Here is a 17,226-nt window from a genome sequence, read left to right as displayed (position 1 = left end):
CTTTACGTGGGTTAAACACTTAAACCGACTTTATTTTCCTTGCGCTGCTTCAAGCAAAAACCAGTGTCAAATCTGGTTTCTGCTTGACATCGCGCACTGCATGCTGGGAAATGTTCATATTTACACACCTCGCACAGAAACCACAAATGAGGAGAGGCAATGGTTGTAACTAGAAACGAATGTAACAACGTACAGTGATAGAAATGTATGGATGCAACATTGAGGGTGGGAATAGCTTTGAATGAGTTTCCTTTTGACAATAATTTATTGTGCATAAGGCTTATTTGTGGTTTTAAAACATGTCATAGCATTTTTTAAAATCATTGCTGTTGTGTCCCCGCAAGAATTCCGGTAAATTTGCGCGTTGTACTCACATGTATGACAACAAACTCACGCCAACCCGGCTCTCGGATCTCGCGGCTCCTCATTCGCCAGTATCCCAGGCTGCTCCGCGCTGACCATCGCTCTCGGATCCCGTGCCTCTTCGCCAGTATCCCAGGCTGCTCCGCGCGAAGAGCTCGCTGGCAGCAGCCACCACGCATGCGCACGCCTTTCGGTCTCAACCGTTTGGGGCGCGAAGCTTCGTCCCTGCCGCCTGAGGCAGGAATTTTTTGTAAATTATCTAACTCTACCATCCGTTGGGTTGTGCGCCCATCTCGCCCGCAATCATGGTAAGAAGGTCTAATAGCCCGGCTTTAGCCTCCGATGATCGAAGCTGAGCGTGTATTTTCATTTTTTTTTAAAAAGCTGGCGAAGTTGACTCCAGGCTGCGGCCTTGGTCGCCCGGGCCTCGGGGGTGGGTGGAGGGCCCTCTCTGCACAACTGGAGCGGTCACGGGGACCATCTCCGGCCGAAGGACAGGCTCTAGGCGGCTGGAGCGGTCACAGGGGCCGACACTGAGGGTGTCTAAAGGCATCTGAACTACAGCTGCAGGGAACGTAGTTCACGGAGGGCGATAAAAACAGGGCTGGAGTAACTCAGCAGGTCCTTTATATAGCAAAGGTATCAAGGGGTCCGGACGCTTGCCGACATTTTCAGACCTTGAGGAAGGGCTCAAGCCCTGTTTGGTTTTCTCCAGCATTGTGTTTTTTCTTCAACTACGATGTCTGCAGATTTTCGTGTTTTACCTCAGTGGGTTTGAGTGTTCGACTCTTTCCCGGGAGATGATTTGTTTTCAAGATGTCAGGTTTCACTCGGGTTGCACAGGAGACATTGAGGACATCACCGGCGAGGTTGAGAAACCGAACAATATAGAGTAGGCCGGTGTCCTTGAGTGGAGATTCTCTAGCTAACTCCAGCGAGTTAAAAGTTATCACAACGTTAGTAAATGCGAGGTCAACCACTTTGGTAGGAAATATAGAAGAGAAGATTATTATTTTAATGGTGAAAACTGCAGCCTGCTGTAGTGCAGAAAGACTTGGGAGGGCTTGTGCATGAATCACAAAAAGGGTTGCAGGTACAACAGACTATTATGAGGGCAAAAGGAATGTTGGCCTTCATCACTCGAGGAATTGAATTCAAGACCAGGGAGGTCATGCGGCAACTATACAAGGTATGACTGAGGCCGCACCTGGAGTACTGTGTGCCCTTCTGGTCTCTAGATTATACTGGTCTTGGAGGCAGTCCAGAGGGGGTTCACCAAGTTGATCCTAGAGATAAGGGGTTAACTACGAGGAGAGACTAAAGGCCCTTTCAAACTGCCATGACTCAATTACATGGTGATTTGAAAGTGTCCAACCAGGTCTCTGACCTACCTCAGAGATGGTCAAGGAACCCAGTAAAATTTATGCTGCAGAGGAGGGGAGAGGTTGTTTCCAAAGGTGGCCATGATTGGGGAGGGAGAGAGGTTGCTTCCAGAGTGGGAGGCCGCGATCAGGAGGGAGAGACGGTGGGGTGGGGGGCTCCTAACAGGGAGGGTGATTGTCAGTGGGGGTGGCAACTGACAGCCGGTGGGGAGAAGAGACTGCCGATAGTTTCTGAGTGTGTGTGACACGTCACCACATCATTGCGGGGGCAGGATCCCCCTTAAATTGCCCCAGTAATCACACCCAGGTCCCAGGAGGGCTACCCAGGGGCTGCAATTTGAAAGAGGCTTAAATCTCTTGGGATGATACTTGAATTCAGAAGAATGAGAGGAGATCTTAAAGAAACACATAAAATTATGAAAGGGATAGATAAGATCGAGGCAGTTTTCACTGGTAGGTGAGACCAGAACTAGGGTACACAGCCTCAAGATTCAGGGGAGTAGATTTAAGATGGAGATTAGGAAAAAACTTTTTCCCAGAGAGTAGTGAATCTGTGGAATTCTCTGCCCAGGGAAGCAGTTGAGGCTACTTCATTAAACTTATTTAAGGTTCAATTAGTTTTTTACATAAAAAAGGAATTAAGGGATAGAGAGAAAAGGTAGGTGGAGTTAAGTCAATTATCAGGAGGCTTATTGTTACTGTCTCCTAAATACCAAATAGTGATTGAACCAAGCAAGCAATGATGCTGAGGAAAAAAAGATTAGCAAGTTAGGCAGCATCTGTGGGAGAAATGATAACATTTCATGATAATGATTTTTCTTTTGAGCCAGAAAAAAATAGTGAAACAAGATGCAGCGTTAAACAAGAAAGCCTGCTGATGGTGGGGTCAAGTGCAATACATCAACATGCTGGAGAGACTCAGCAGGTCACACAGTGTCCTTAGGAAGTAATGGGGAACCAAAGTTTAGATCCTGGGTCCTTTGTCAGATTGCTTACAGGTGCAGAGGGAAAGAGAGAGCCAATGGGAATGATAAATATTACAGAATGTAACAATGAAACACAATGTTGTGGCTAAAGAATGCAACAAAAGAGTTAAGATGGCCTAAATTTACTTGAACTATTCTGGGACAGATTAAAAAAATAATTAAACTAGAGGATGGTTGGAAATTTGCAGGTTGGATAGAGATATTTCACAAAGTTATCACCTTGTGCTTTGTATTATGCAACATTTTAGCAGCAAAAAATAGTTTACTGGATTGTAAGAATATTGCATCCCATTATGCTGTCTGATACTGGTCAGAGAACAGGCATGTCCCAATATGCCGATGGTGACTTTTGGTCAGTGGCTCTCAACCTTTTTTCCATTTGCATACCACTTGAAGTAATCCCTCTACCATAGGGTGCTCTGTGATGAGTCAGTAAGGAATCGCTTAAAGTGGTATGTGGGTGGAAAGAAAAAGTTTGAAAACCACCGTTTTAATCGTAGCTAATTGACATGTTATGTGCACGGTTTCATAACTCCAAAGGAAATAGGCGAATGACAAATTTTCTCAACCAGAATATTTCAATAACAATTGGGTCTAGAGCAGTGATTCTCAACCTCACATACCACCCTTACTAACCACAGCACTGGTAGCATAGAGATTACTTAAAGTGGTATGTGAATGGAAAGGAAAAGGTTGAGACCAGTGCTTTGTGCAACAACAAACTCATTTCAGGGCTCTTACTTTTGCACTTTATTTATTTTTTTTCTTTGAATTGTACAGTCAGTTTCTTTGCATTTCTATTTGTTTACATGTGTATGTTGTTTAGTTTTTTTTTGCTCTACCAATAAATAGTCATTCTGCCTCGCCTACAGGAAAAAGAATCTAAGGGTTATATGTAATGTCATGTATGTTCAGGTACACAAACCTTTATCTGGAACCCTTGGGGGTCAGTGTGTTCCAGATTTCGGATTTTTCCGGATTTCAGAACAAAAGCCAGCTGTCCCAGATATAAGCCCTCCCGAATTGTAATGCCGTATCCACCCCTTTATAGTCACACTGGCGTCTATCTCCCCTCGCACACCCGAATCACGCTGCCGTCTCCCGTCCACCTGAGTCATGCTACCATCTCTCATCTCTCTCCCCCCATCCACCTGAGTCGCGCTACCATCTCTCTCCCCATCCACCCAAGTCGTGCTACCATCTTTCTCCCCTGCCCACCCGAGTTGTGCTACCATCTCTCTCCCCCCCCACCCACCCGAGTTGCGCTGCAGTCTCCCCCCGCCCACCTGAGTTGCATTGCAGTCTGTCCCCTCGCCCACCCAAGTCGCGCTGCTGCCGTCTCTCGCCCACCCCCGAGTCACGCTGCTGCTGTCTCTCCCGCCCGCCCACCCGAGTTGCGCTGCTGCCGTCTCTCTCTCTCTCCCTCTTTCTTACTCCCCCACCTCCCTGCTGTACCAGCACCAGGTAAAAAAAGCCAGTTTTTGGAGCTTTCCGGATTTTAGATGTCCAGATAAAGGATGGTGTACCTGTACTCTGACAATAAATCTGAAAGTGTGGGAGCTGTAAGGACAGGTTGCTAAGAAAGGATGTGTGTTTAAATGATCCAGCTTCACAATCAGCTGATATAATGATCTGTCAGAAAAAAAATTTGGAAGCCTTCTCTTAGTCAAGTATAATTGGATCTTGAGAAGACAAGTTGTCTTTGGTTCCTGACACAGGTTTAAGACATTGGTGTAAATGGAAGCTCTTTCAAGCCTGGAAATTCAATTGATAAATCTTGTAGGATGATACAAGGCCACGTGGAATTTAAAATTTTGCCCTTTTGACATAATCTGTATTACTTTGTTCTTGAAGTAATTCTATCAAGTTTTGTTTTGAATGTTAATGGCTGTCATTGCCCTGGTGTCTTGGTTATTTCTTAGCTATGTGTGAATTGAAACAATTCTGGTCAACTGGAAATCTAGTCATTTGTAAAGATGAATCAAGAATTGCTTGAAAGCCAGAAAGACTGTAAAATGTTTGTACTGAAGTTCATTTGAATCGGATTTGAAGCAGGAGCCATTTAGTGTTAATTATTCTTCTCTCATCAGACGGTAGGGAAGAGCAGTAAGATGCTTCAGCATATCGACTATAGAATGAGGTGCATCCTTCAAGATGGGCGCATCTTCATCGGAACCTTCAAAGCATTCGACAAACACATGAACCTCATCCTTTGTGATTGTGATGAGTTCAGGAAGATCAAGTAAGAAGCATAAAAATAGTTAACTATATGGGTAGAAAGAATATTTGCTCTGATTTTGTTACTGCATTAACACATTTTGAAAGACATCTTTCTGGAAGCCATCATTGTACCCCTCCATTTTGTCTCATCGCCTCCCACTGATTGTGAGGACTGTGTGTCACTCAGCTAACTTGATCAGCAACCTTTGCTATCTTGTGTTAACTAGCTAAACTTGAAGGTTCTTCTCCATCCCCCTTCACCCAACTCCAGTGCAGCATTTAGTTTTCCTTCTCCATTTCCCCTCGGGTTTTCCCAACTTTTTTTCTCAAACCATCTGCTTCCTCAGTCTCTGGAAGTAGCGTGAATATAATCGTTATTTCTGTGCAAAACTTGCCACAGTGCTTGTGCAGAATCTACTTTAAAGAGCATAATTACTTCCAACTAAACCATTTACTCTTAACCACAAATTCTATTTCTTGCTCACTGATTATTTCTCAGGCAACTGGATTTTTTATTTAGAGATACAGCACAGTAACAGGCCGTTCTGACTTGTGAACCTATACCATTCATACACCCATGTGACCAATTAACCTGCTTACCCTGTACATCTTTGGAATGTGGGTGAAAACCAGAGCATCTGGAAGAAACCCAAGTAGACATGGGAGGAATATAAATATCCTTTACAGACAAAACTGGATTCAATCCCAATTTTGCTTGGTGCTAACAGCTACACAATGTTTTGCAATCTTGGCCATTTTTGATCCTGAGATAAACTTGATCTTTTTCTGTTATGGCATACTGGTAATTTAATGAAAACAATTGTAGTTGCTGTATCTTACATGTCTGATTGGCTACAAAAGTAAGAATTTTGGTGCATTAAGTATATGACATACTCTCAGTACTCTTGTAACCTCACTAAATTACTCAATGTCTTACTGAAACTAGATAATTGTATCCTTTGGCAATTTGAATGAACTTCTGACATTTCTCCCTTAAATTGAGTTCATCTTGTATTTTACTGCTGATGTCCAAATTTGCACAACGCATTTTCAGATGCAAAATGTTGACTGCTATTGCTTTCCTTGGATACTGTGTGACCTGCTGGGTTCTTCCAGTGCTTTTGTTAAAATTGATCAGTTAAACATAAAACATTACAGCACATTACTTCTGCTTGCTGACCAATAGAGTCTCCAGTTAATAAATGGCTCTTTTTTTAAATTCCCATCTTTTATACTCAAGTTTATCATTATACAATTGTACAAGTACAACCTGACGAAAGAGTTTCCAATCCTTTGTGCAAAACAGGCACACAAATCCAGACATAGCACACATATATAAAAATAAATAAGTATTTTTTAAATAAGAGTTTTAGCGGGTTTGTATGAGCAATTCATTTCAGTCATTCAGCAGTCTCACTGCCCGTAGGAAGAAACTGTTTCTCAGCCTGATGGTTGTGGCTCTGACACGCCCTGTATCTCTTTCCTGATGGGAGTAGCTGAAATATACTGTGTGGGGTGGTAGGCGTCCTCACTGATATCGTGAGCCCATTCTATCACCAGGTGCTAATCCTTTCCCTACCCTGTAATGTTACAACTCTACAGGGATATATCATTCCTCTCAAATGTTGAGCTCTTGCAAGCTGTAGACTTCAGTCACTTCCATTGGTGCCTCCCCTTTCTGTCATTCTGGCCTTTGAACTTGAGTTTCAAATATATAATTTTGTGCTTTACAGAGTGCTTTTAAGCAAAATCTAACATAGTTACTTTAAAAACATTGTTTTAAAAAAAAATGCTCATCATGGAAGGTGCCCACAGATCTCTCAAATCCATGAGTTTTAGACTTCCTAATTGTATTTGTTCTTTCCTCTGGGAAAAGTTCTTGAACACTTACCTCTGTGTGACTAATCGAACACAGAGCATTATAGTCCAGTATAGTCCCCTTGGCCCATTTTGTGCCAACCTGTGTAAATCAGCTGCACAAAAATCTAATTTTTCCATACCTCATACTCCTAATCCCCTATTTTTCTTGCATCCACTTGTCTATCTAAGAGTCTTCTGAAAGTCCCTATTGTACCATCTCCACAACCACTACATGCCACTCTGAGTTAAACAAAACGAGGACATCTCCCGAAACTTTTTTCCACTCACCTTAAACAGATGTTCTCTGATACTTGCTATTGTCATCCAAGGAAAAATGTGCTGGTTGTCTGCTATCTGTGCCCCATATAATCTTGTATACCTCTATTAGGTCATCTCTCATCCTTTGATTCTGTCATCTTTACTTTAGATGACACGTTCTCCAATCCAGGCAACATCATGGTAAATCTCTTCTGCATGTTCACCAAAGCATAAGATCCTGATCTAACAATTACATGATCAGACAACACAACACACAAATATTGTGTAACCAGAGTTTTATAGAGCTGCAATGTTACCTCGTGGTTCTTGAACTCATTCCCCCGATTGATTTTTTTTAAAAACCAACACACCACAAGCCTTATCAATTTGCCTGGCAACCTTGAGGGATCTATGAACCTGGACCCCAAGATCTCTCTGTTCCTTCACACTTTTAAGAATCCTGCCATTAACTTCATTCAACCTCCAAAGTGAATTACTTCATCTGCCATTTTTCTACATAACTCTGCATCCTTGTCTATATCCTTTAAACAAGCTTCTACACAATCTACAACACCTCTAACCTTTGTAACATCTGTAAAGTTAATGACCCACCCCTTCACCTCTATCCAAATAATTTACAAAAATCAAAAAGAGGAGTCCCAGAACAGATCCACTGGTCACTGGCCTCCAGGCAGAATATATCTGTCTACTACCACCCTCTGCTTTCTCATGCCAATTCTGATTCCAAGCAGCCAAGGTTCCTTGGATCCCATAGCTTATAGCTTTCTGAAGGAGGCTACCATGAGGCACCTTGTTAAATGCCTTATTAAAATCCATATATACCTCCTACTCAATTATATACTGCCTTGATCAATTTCCTTTGTCACCTCGTAAAACTCAATTAGGGTTCTGAGCCATGAATCACACAAAGCTACGCTGACTCTACCTGAGAAGACTGTGCTTCTCTAAATGCTTGTAAATCCTCTCCAATATTTTGTCCACCACTGATAAAAGGCTCACTGGTCTATAATTCCCAGATTTCTCTCTCTTGCCTTTCTTTGACTCTGGTTTCTCTCCTGTGGACTGTCTACTCTGATATCAACAATGTGGCTTGGTGTCAAATTTTAGTTTGAAAGTCACCTATAATAGAAAAGTATCTTGTTAGGGGCACTTTTCCCCTGATCGTGCATAATTGTATGGGATTAGTAGGTTAATTTGGGTGGTATTGGTTCATGGGCCAGAAAGGCCTTTACCATGCTGTGCTCTAGATTTTATTTTAAAAGTGGTTGTTTTCCATTTGAGGTCACCCTTCTGATTCAACTGCCATAAAGGCTTCCCTTAAATATAGTTTTCCAATGTTTTTTTGCATTTACTACAAGGAAGTTAACCTTAGTATGTTATTGCTTGCATTTAAACATAGTTCTAAACAAATAATTGGAATACAGCTGCCAGTTAGCATCCTGTTATTTCACACCTGGCGCTTATTTGAGTGTCCTAAAAGAGTCTTCTAAAATTAGACATATCCTAAAAAAGTATCTGTTGCTTTAAGCTACCTAGTCAGAGCCAAATAAGATATCTAATAATGGCTATAAAACAAATAGGTGAGACAACCTTAATCACTGATGTCATCCACAAACTTTTTAATAATGTTCACCACATTGTCATTTAAATTGTTAATAAAGATGGCAAACAGCAGTAGACCCAATACTGATCCGTGCAACAAACTGAGGATCATATGCGTGGTGTGATTAGACAGTTTGTGGAAAACGTTGTTATATCTGGTGTTGTAGATAGTACAGATGGCTGCCAAAGTGCAGCAGCATCTTGTTCAGATGTCCAGAGGAATGAATGATGGAATTTAATAAAGTGAATTTTGGGAGGTTTAACATGGGTAGGACCCACACAGTGAATGGTGGGGATCAGGGGAGTGTGGTAGAGCAGAGGGATCTAGGAGTATAGGTAAATCATACCTTGAATGTGGAGTTACAGGTAGATAGGTTGGTCAAAAAGGCTTTTGGCACATTGGCCTTCATCAGAATATAGAAGTTGGGAGGTCATGTTGCAGTTGTCCAAGATGTTGGAGAGGCCTGATTTGGAGTATTGGGTCAGTTTTAGTCACAGTGCTCCAGGAAAAATATTATCAAACTGGAGAGAGTGCAGAAAAGATTTATGAGGATGTTACCAGGACTCTGGATGGAGAAGTGGTGGGGCCAGAATGGGGTGAGGATCTTGTGGGAGGTTGAGCAGGCAAGGGCTTTATTCCTTGGAGCACAGGAGGATGAAGAGTGATCTCATAGAGGTGTACAAAATCATGAGAGCAATGGATCAGGTGAATGCAGAGCCACGCCCAGATTAGGGGAATCAATAACCAGAGGATGTAGGTTTAAGGTGAGGAGGAAATTTAACTGAGACCTGAAGGGTAGCTTATTATACAGAGGGTGGAATGGGCTGTTGGAGGGGATAGTTAAGACGGGTGCTATTGCAATGTTTAAGAAAAAAATTGGAGAGAATCATGGATAGGATGGGCCAAATGTGGGTAGGGTGGGTCTTGTGTGAGTGGGATATTTGGTTGGCGTGGGCATGTTGCGCCAAAGAGCCTGTTCCACGCTTTGTGACTGACTACTGACTACTTTGCGTCCAATTGTCTTACTCGCTTTGATTCCCAGATCTAAAGGGGGCCTTTGCCACACAGAGAATGATGGGTACATGGAAGGAAGTGGTAGAGACAGAGTTAATTGTGACGTTTAAAAGATATCTGGGCAGGTATATGGTGAGGAAAAGTTTGAAGAGATATGAGTTAAAAGGAGGCAAATTGTTTACATTTTTATTTTAAATTTAGACACAGCGTGGTAACAGGCCATTTCGGCCCACTAGTCCGTACCGCCCAATTTACATTCAATTAAGCTACACCCACAGTATGTTTTAAATGATAGGAGGAAACCGGTGCCCCCGGGAAAACCCAAGCAGACATGGGGAGAATGTACAAACTCCTTACAGACAGTGTGGGATTCGAACTCTGGTCCCAATCGCTGGCACTAAAGGCATTGGGCTGACTTCTATGCCCTTGATTCTATCGCTGTTTTTAGACTAATTGCTCTGTTTTCGCTCTGTCAGGCCAAAGAACTCCAAGCAGCCTGAGCGCGAGGAGAAGCGGGTTCTTGGACTGGTCTTGCTTCGTGGTGAAACACTGGTTTCCATGACGGTGGAAGGACCTCCTCCAAAAGATGTATGTTTTTTTAGCTAATGTTCTGAGGATTTGATAACTCCAATATAAAATAAGAATGATCCAATTTCCAAGGAAGCGCACCATTTGCGTGCTCGTTGTCTTGATTTTCCAATGGTATTGCAATTCCATGGGGTGTGGGGATTTGCTATAAATATTAATTCTTATAAATTTTTTCTTTTGTCCAGAACATTTGAAGCAAAGACAGATTGAAACATGGGGAGCGTGTGGTGAAGTGGGATGTTACTTTAGAATTGTAGCACGGTAACGGGCCCTTCCAGGACAGATTGAAACATATGGGGAGAGTGTGATGAAGTGGGATGTTACTTTAGAAATGTAGTACGGGAACGGTCCCTTCCAGGACGGATTGAAACATATGGGGAGAGTGTGATGAAGTGGGATGTTACTTTAGAAATGTAGTACGGGAACGGTCCCTTCCAGGACAGATTGAAACATATGGGGAGAGTGTGGTGAAGTGGGATGTTACTTTAGAAATGTAGCATGGGAACGGGCCCTTCCAGGACAGATTGAAACATATGGGGAGAGTGTGGTGAAGTGAGATGTTACTTTAGAATTGTAGCACAGTAACGGGCCCTTCCAGGACAGATTGAAACATATGGGGAGAGTGTGGTGAAGTGGGATGTTGCTTTAGAATTGTAGCACGGTAACGGGCCCTTCCAGGACAGATTGAAACATATGGGGAGAGTGTGGTGAAGTGGGATGTTACTTTAGAAATGTAGTACGGGAATGGTCCCTTCCAGGACATGAGCCCATGCCACAGAAATACACCCTGTGACCAATTAACTGACTAAGCCAGTACATCTTTGATACACGGGAGACGCCTGGAGAAAACCTATATGGGTGTGGGGGAATGTTCAAACCCCTCGTAGTGCTGGATTTGAACCTGGGTCACTGGCATGGTAATGGCATTGTGCTGAGCTAACTGGACTATTGTTTAAATTGCTGGCACAAATTTCCAAATATCTGAGTTTCGATTTTTAAATTGTACTGGTTAAATTATGACTGAAATATGTGACAAATCACATTTTTCAGTGAGTGATACTGTACAGAGCTGGTTACAAGTCCTAAGTTATTGAGTGAGATATTGGGCCAATCGTTAAGGAGTTCCAAATGATACATTACTTGGTGGTGATTTGTTTGGTTTCTGGGTGATGTATGTCTAAATTTGAAGCACCTTCCCCTGAAAATGACTGGTGTGGGAAGCAGTAGACCCTTTAGTCTTTTCTCCCATTCAGCAAGATCATATTGTCACTGCCTAAACACCAGTCCTTGCAGTCCATAATTCTTCTGTCGTCCAAAATTCTACGAGTTCAGCTCTAAATGGACTTGATAATTGAATAACCTCGAAGTAGGAAATGCGAAAGATTTGTAGTGTTTTTTTGGAAAACAAATTGCTCACACATTCTTTTTCATACTTGCATTTGCTACCATATATCCTAATGCAATCTACATTTGTTAGTCCAAAGTAATAGTTGAATGCAAATGTCCCCATTTGCTGCCAGGATTAAGCAAACATGATAAGTGATCGTTCTCATAGGCACTTTCAGGTGGCCAAAATGTCCCAATGTAAAGCGGCTGTCAGGGGGCCACCTGAAAGCGCAGGAGGCGTACTTTGTAACCCTCCTCCAGGAAGGATAATTGCCGGAACACTGAGGTCCACCCAGGCACCTGAATGCAGCTGCCTGAAAGCGGCTGCTAAGAGGTTGACAATCAGCTGGCGAGCGCCTGACAGCCCCCCTCCCTGCTGCCCCTGCCCCCTGTCATCCCCAGCCCTGACGTCCCGCGCCATCCGCTCCAATCCTAACATCCCGAAGGGACCGGAGCCGGAGTGCAGCTGTCCCTTTCACCTGGCCAGCACTGCGCTTTTAGCGCTGCCACCTGAATGACCATTCCACAGGTCTGAATCCGCTTCTGCTGGCACATTCTTGGGAGAGAATGCATCTGAAAGCGGCTGTTGTTAATTTGAGTACAAGAGAGGTGTTACTGTGTTGCATTGAGCCAGTGATGAGGAAACAGCAGTGGATTGAGATGGGATGTTAATGTAATCTAAGAATCAAATTTGAAGCCAACAGCAGAGATCTGTCCAGATGGAAAAGCACTGATATTTTGTATTTAGATGTGTTAGTGATGGTGCTCTTTTGACCAGTGTACGTACAACCTAAAATGATCTGTGGGGAAAATTGGAGGTGATCTTCTGTAGCTATAGTTTTGCAGGTTTGGATTGTAGCTGATCATTTGTTTGGATGTCTGGAATTTCATGTGCCACTCTAATTGCAGACTGGAATTGCTCGTGTGCCTCTTGCTGGCGCAGCTGGAGGACCCGGTATCGGTCGAGCAGCTGGTCGTGGTGTCCCTGCTGGAGCGCCAATGCCACAGGCTCCTGCTGGGTTGGCAGGCCCAGTCCGAGGAGTAGGAGGACCATCTCAGCAGGTGTGGATCCTTCTCACTGTTTCGTTCTCTAATTTATGTTCTGCAATACTTTAATTTTTCTTGACTAGTCTGTCCCCAGATATTAAGATGCCAGAGAATATCACAGTAAACTGGTTTTTTTAAATGTTCCTCATAAATAGATCTGAATGATGAGTGCTGTGCACCATGACGTGCCTGCACAGCTGACTTTGATGGTGATTTTTATCATTTATCACTTAACTAGTTTTGTAAGTTATTGTATCTATTAACAAGTGTTATTGTTCATTATAATAGATTCTAAATAGGGGATGTGTTAATGTGCATTGACAGTTATTGTTAGGGAAATATTTGCTGATATTAAATTTGTTGGAAATGTGCTTAAATAATAGTAACTGAATACAGGGACTGCCAGCACCTTTTTACAGTATGTCCTCAGTATATGCTGACTCCTTCCGTTAAAAGCTGGAACCGTTTTTACTGAGTACATTATTTATGGTGTACATACAAGTTCAGAAGTCTGAACTGCAGGTGAATTAGTGTTGTGAACAGTTGCCAAGATTACTGTGCATTGCAAATTTGTCAGATCTGCCATGTGATGTCGGCAGTAGTCAGGAGCTGGTGTTTATTGATGATGTTCGTTCTGATAAAAATAGGTGATGACTCCCCAAGGGCGTGGAACTGTTGCAGCAGCTGCAGTTACATCCAGCATCGCGGCAGGACCTCAGCAATATGCACCTGGCCGTGGAGGCCCACCGCCAATGGGCAGAGGAGCTCCCCCACCAGGTAAGAGCTTTTTGCATGTGGGCAGTAATAAGACAATGCAATAGTGACATACTGGACCTTAGAGTATACTGCCAAACAACATGACTCAAGTTGTACTCTTCCATTTTGTTATCTTAGAAATTCTTCTCTTATTCTTAAAAGTGATATACTTGAACAATGGAAAAAATGTGACCTCTTGTGGGTATATTTTCTGAATATGAAGTATCCTCACATTATGGTAATTGGTATAACAGAAATTTGGCCTTAAGGGATTCAAAATCACTGCCAAAATTTAATATGGTATAAAATAAAAATTTACTCTTAAGGAACTTGTGTGATGAAAAAAATATACATTCAAAAGAAACATTTTATCCTTACTGCACCTCTGGGCTCTTTCCAGTGAACTCCTTCCTGTAATGCAGTACTTATTCTACATCGTAATTGATGTTGCATTACACTTTATTCTTGTATTTAATCCCTCAGTTAAGGAAAACATTGTTTGCCTTCCACCACCATAAGATCTGCTTTGCTATCTTTAATGATCTTGTGAACCATGCAATTCAAGGAACACTGTTCTCCATATAATCCAATATCTTACCATTTTTCGTATGTCTCAAATGTTTCATCTCTGGGTTAAATTCTATTTGTAGGTCATCTGCTGGATTTGTTATCCCTTTAATACCATCCTCATTGTTAACCACGTGGCCAATATTTGTACCATCTCCAAATTAATCACATTAACTTTTAGGCCTGGATCATTCCAAAGGCAATGGAACAAATACTGAACACCATTGACCCATCAACTGTTACCCTTTGCTCCCATGACTTTGGACTTTTTGTAATCAGTATTTTTTGTGGGATCGTGTCAGAAACTACTAAATCCATGTCTGTGATATTGTAGGCACTACACTCATCAACCCTCTTTACTACCTCCTCAAAGAGTCCAATCAAACAAAAGGAAGGTTGTCTGAAGAACGTGTCCTTGTTTCCCTCATTCTCTAGCTATACCTTTCTAAATGAAGGTTTAATCTATTCTCTGGTATGATTTGTTTACAATTGTCTAATAGGCAGGTAAAAACTCAGTTTATACTGTATTTCCTATTTTATATAACTATATTATACAACAGTACAGCATTGCCATTTCTCCAATCCTCTGGCACTGCTTCTATAGTGGGGGGAGAGCTGTGTTTGAAAAATGGATTGAAAACAAATTAGTGACGATAGAATAATGGATGTGGGGTATATAGGTTTTAGAAGAGTGTTTGACTAGGCCCTCCCAAAGTGGGCCTTAAGAACTAGGATTCATGGATCTGGACTACATGCATTTGGAATTGGTTTACCTGCAGAAGGCAGAGGGTAGCCATAGGTTCTTGGGATTTGCACATTTACCACCTTCCAATCCACAAGAATCTGTAGAAATGTGGACAATCATAACCAGGATGGAAATTTCGAACATCACCACTTTCAGGTTCTTGTGATTTGGCAGCATTCAAGCTCAATAATCTTTCTTATGCTAATAGCTCTTTCAGGTCCCTCTTCATCCTTTTACCTTTACTGAGTTTTAAAGTTCTTCCAATCTTTAGCTCTATGGCTATTTCTGGCAATTTTATGTCCTTGGATTTGTTACTCTAACTGGTTATTATAGATAAAAATCCCTCTTGGTTTTTTATTCCTTAAGGGAATGTGTTTTGGTTATAACTTAAACATTGTTTTCTGCTGACCACTGCCTATCCGCCATCATTGCTTTCTCTCAATTACCACAGTCAACGCTCCTCTCAAACCATTATAGTTCCTTTGAGTAGAGTTAAGGCCCTATAGATTGCCATTGAACCACATTGCTTTCAAATCCTGTATAAAATTTTGTATGATGCCCACTCTCCTCCAAAGACCCCATTAAACATAATCATCATTCACCTTTTTTGTTGCAAAGGAGATCCAAAATGTTTTTTCCCTAATTGATTGGTCAATATATTTATTGTTAAAAAGTATCAAATATATTCCATGATTTAATTTTCCATCTTGTACAGCAAATTTTATTTGGTCTGTATTTGAGTGAAAATCTCCTATAATGGTATATTACCCTAGTTACTTCCATTTGTGATTTCTTGATTAATTCTATTACCAATATCCAAATCCTAATTGGTGCCCTTAACAATAACTTTTGCCATTGTTTCTTCCCCCCCCCCCCCCCCCCCACACGTGCCACTCTGAAGCTCAATCCAAATTCTGCATAATCCATGAAGCTAAGACTGTTTCTCACCACTGCACTGATCTTTAATAGCACTATGCCACTTTTTTTTAAGGCATGGGCATGATAGCACAGTACAGGCCGTACAGCCCATGACGTTGTGCCAACCTATGTGAGCCTAATGTACAACAAGCTATAATCCTACACCCCCTCTATCTTTCTTCCTTTGTTGTCTGTTCTTACCCTGCAAATCTTGACTAAATTTTAGAAAGATGGAAGCTTTACTTGCCTTAAAATTCTTGCACGTGCCTAAATCCCAGATTTGTATTGGTGGTACTCTGTGGAGCTGCGTACTAGGAAGAAGAGAGCAATTCATTTCACTAGTGCTTGAGTGCTCCAACATTGTATGAAATTGATTTGCAGGTATGATGGGGCCCCCTCCTGGTATGAGGCCACCGATGGGACCACCGATGGGTATGCCTCCTGGCCGGGGAGGACCAATGGGATTACCACCAGGAATGAGACCACCACCACCAGGAATGCGAGGCAAGTTTGGACCACGGGTTACACTTTGAAATTATTCTTCATGAGCTGGCAGAATACATCCATATTGGGGTGGGTTTTGACCCTCTAATCAGCATAAATGGCAGACTTGAGTGAAGAAGCTTATATGAAGCATCCTATCTCCATTGGGACAAGTGTCCTGTTCAACTTTTGCGGGTGTCATGTAAAATATGAGTTGTGAGTTATGACTGCAAGATGTCAAACAGGCTAGAGCACAAGGCATGAAGGTTCACACCTGAAACTTTAAACCTGTTTCACACTGAGTGACAAAGGAGTGTTGACACAATGGTGTTCTTGTTCATCAGTTTAAAGGAAGTCCGGGAAACTGGCTGTTCCATATCCTGACAACTGGAAACAACGGTGTACATTGCACTTGATGATTTAACTAATTTTTAAAGAAATGTCTTAATTAGCTGCACAAGGGTCTAATACACATCGAATTCACTTCCAGGTCCCCCTCCTCCCAGTATGCGTCCACCAAGGCCGTGAAACCTGTAAAATGTCGTGGTTGACACTTTACCATCCACGTGAGATCTCGTGTTCTGTCTTGAGCAAAGAAAGACTTTCAAATCTTGCTCCTTTGTGAGAGCTGGTGGTGACAATGCATTTGCTGAAATTTCCTGGACTTTCATCTGTAGGCTGGTTGGAATTTGTGTTTGATTTATATTGTAATATTTTACATTTTTATTAAAATATTTGAGTAAAGTGGTTTAGCTTTCACCTTTTTTTAAAATCTTCCATTAGACATGACTGGTCGCTTCTGAAGTTTAAAAAAAAAGTCATCAGAATATTCTGAGGTCTGTTGAAGCAAAACTTGTGTTGAACCATATCCTGACACCTTAAGTATGTGATGCAAGTTTATTTGCCTTTTCTGATGTTCAGCTTGCTGCCAAACAATGGGAACCCAATTTCTTACTGTAAATGCAGTTATGATTTCTGGATTTGAGCCTGGTAGCATAATTGCCTTGATGTGTTCATCCTGGAAACTTG

General features: G+C 42.0%; 1 protein-coding gene across 1 annotated transcript; it reads left to right on the top strand.

The window, feature by feature from the left end:
- The first annotated feature begins 517 nt into the window (after window positions 1-517).
- Window positions 518-16,941, top strand: snrpb (small nuclear ribonucleoprotein polypeptides B and B1). The gene is made up of 7 exons (XM_069884805.1): window positions 518-671; window positions 4,822-4,973; window positions 10,184-10,295; window positions 12,591-12,743; window positions 13,376-13,505; window positions 16,096-16,218; window positions 16,688-16,941. Exons 1-7 carry the CDS (start codon window positions 669-671, stop codon window positions 16,723-16,725), a joined length of 711 nt encoding a protein of 236 aa, XP_069740906.1. The 5' UTR covers window positions 518-668; the 3' UTR covers window positions 16,726-16,941.
- Window positions 16,942-17,226: the final 285 nt, after the last annotated feature.

Source organism: Narcine bancroftii, chromosome 6 (genome assembly GCF_036971445.1).
Source record: "Narcine bancroftii isolate sNarBan1 chromosome 6, sNarBan1.hap1, whole genome shotgun sequence".
NCBI classification, from domain to species: Eukaryota; Metazoa; Chordata; class Chondrichthyes; order Torpediniformes; family Narcinidae; genus Narcine; species Narcine bancroftii.
Note: the sequence above shows the minus strand (reverse complement) of the source record. Positions and strands in the feature narration are given on the sequence as shown.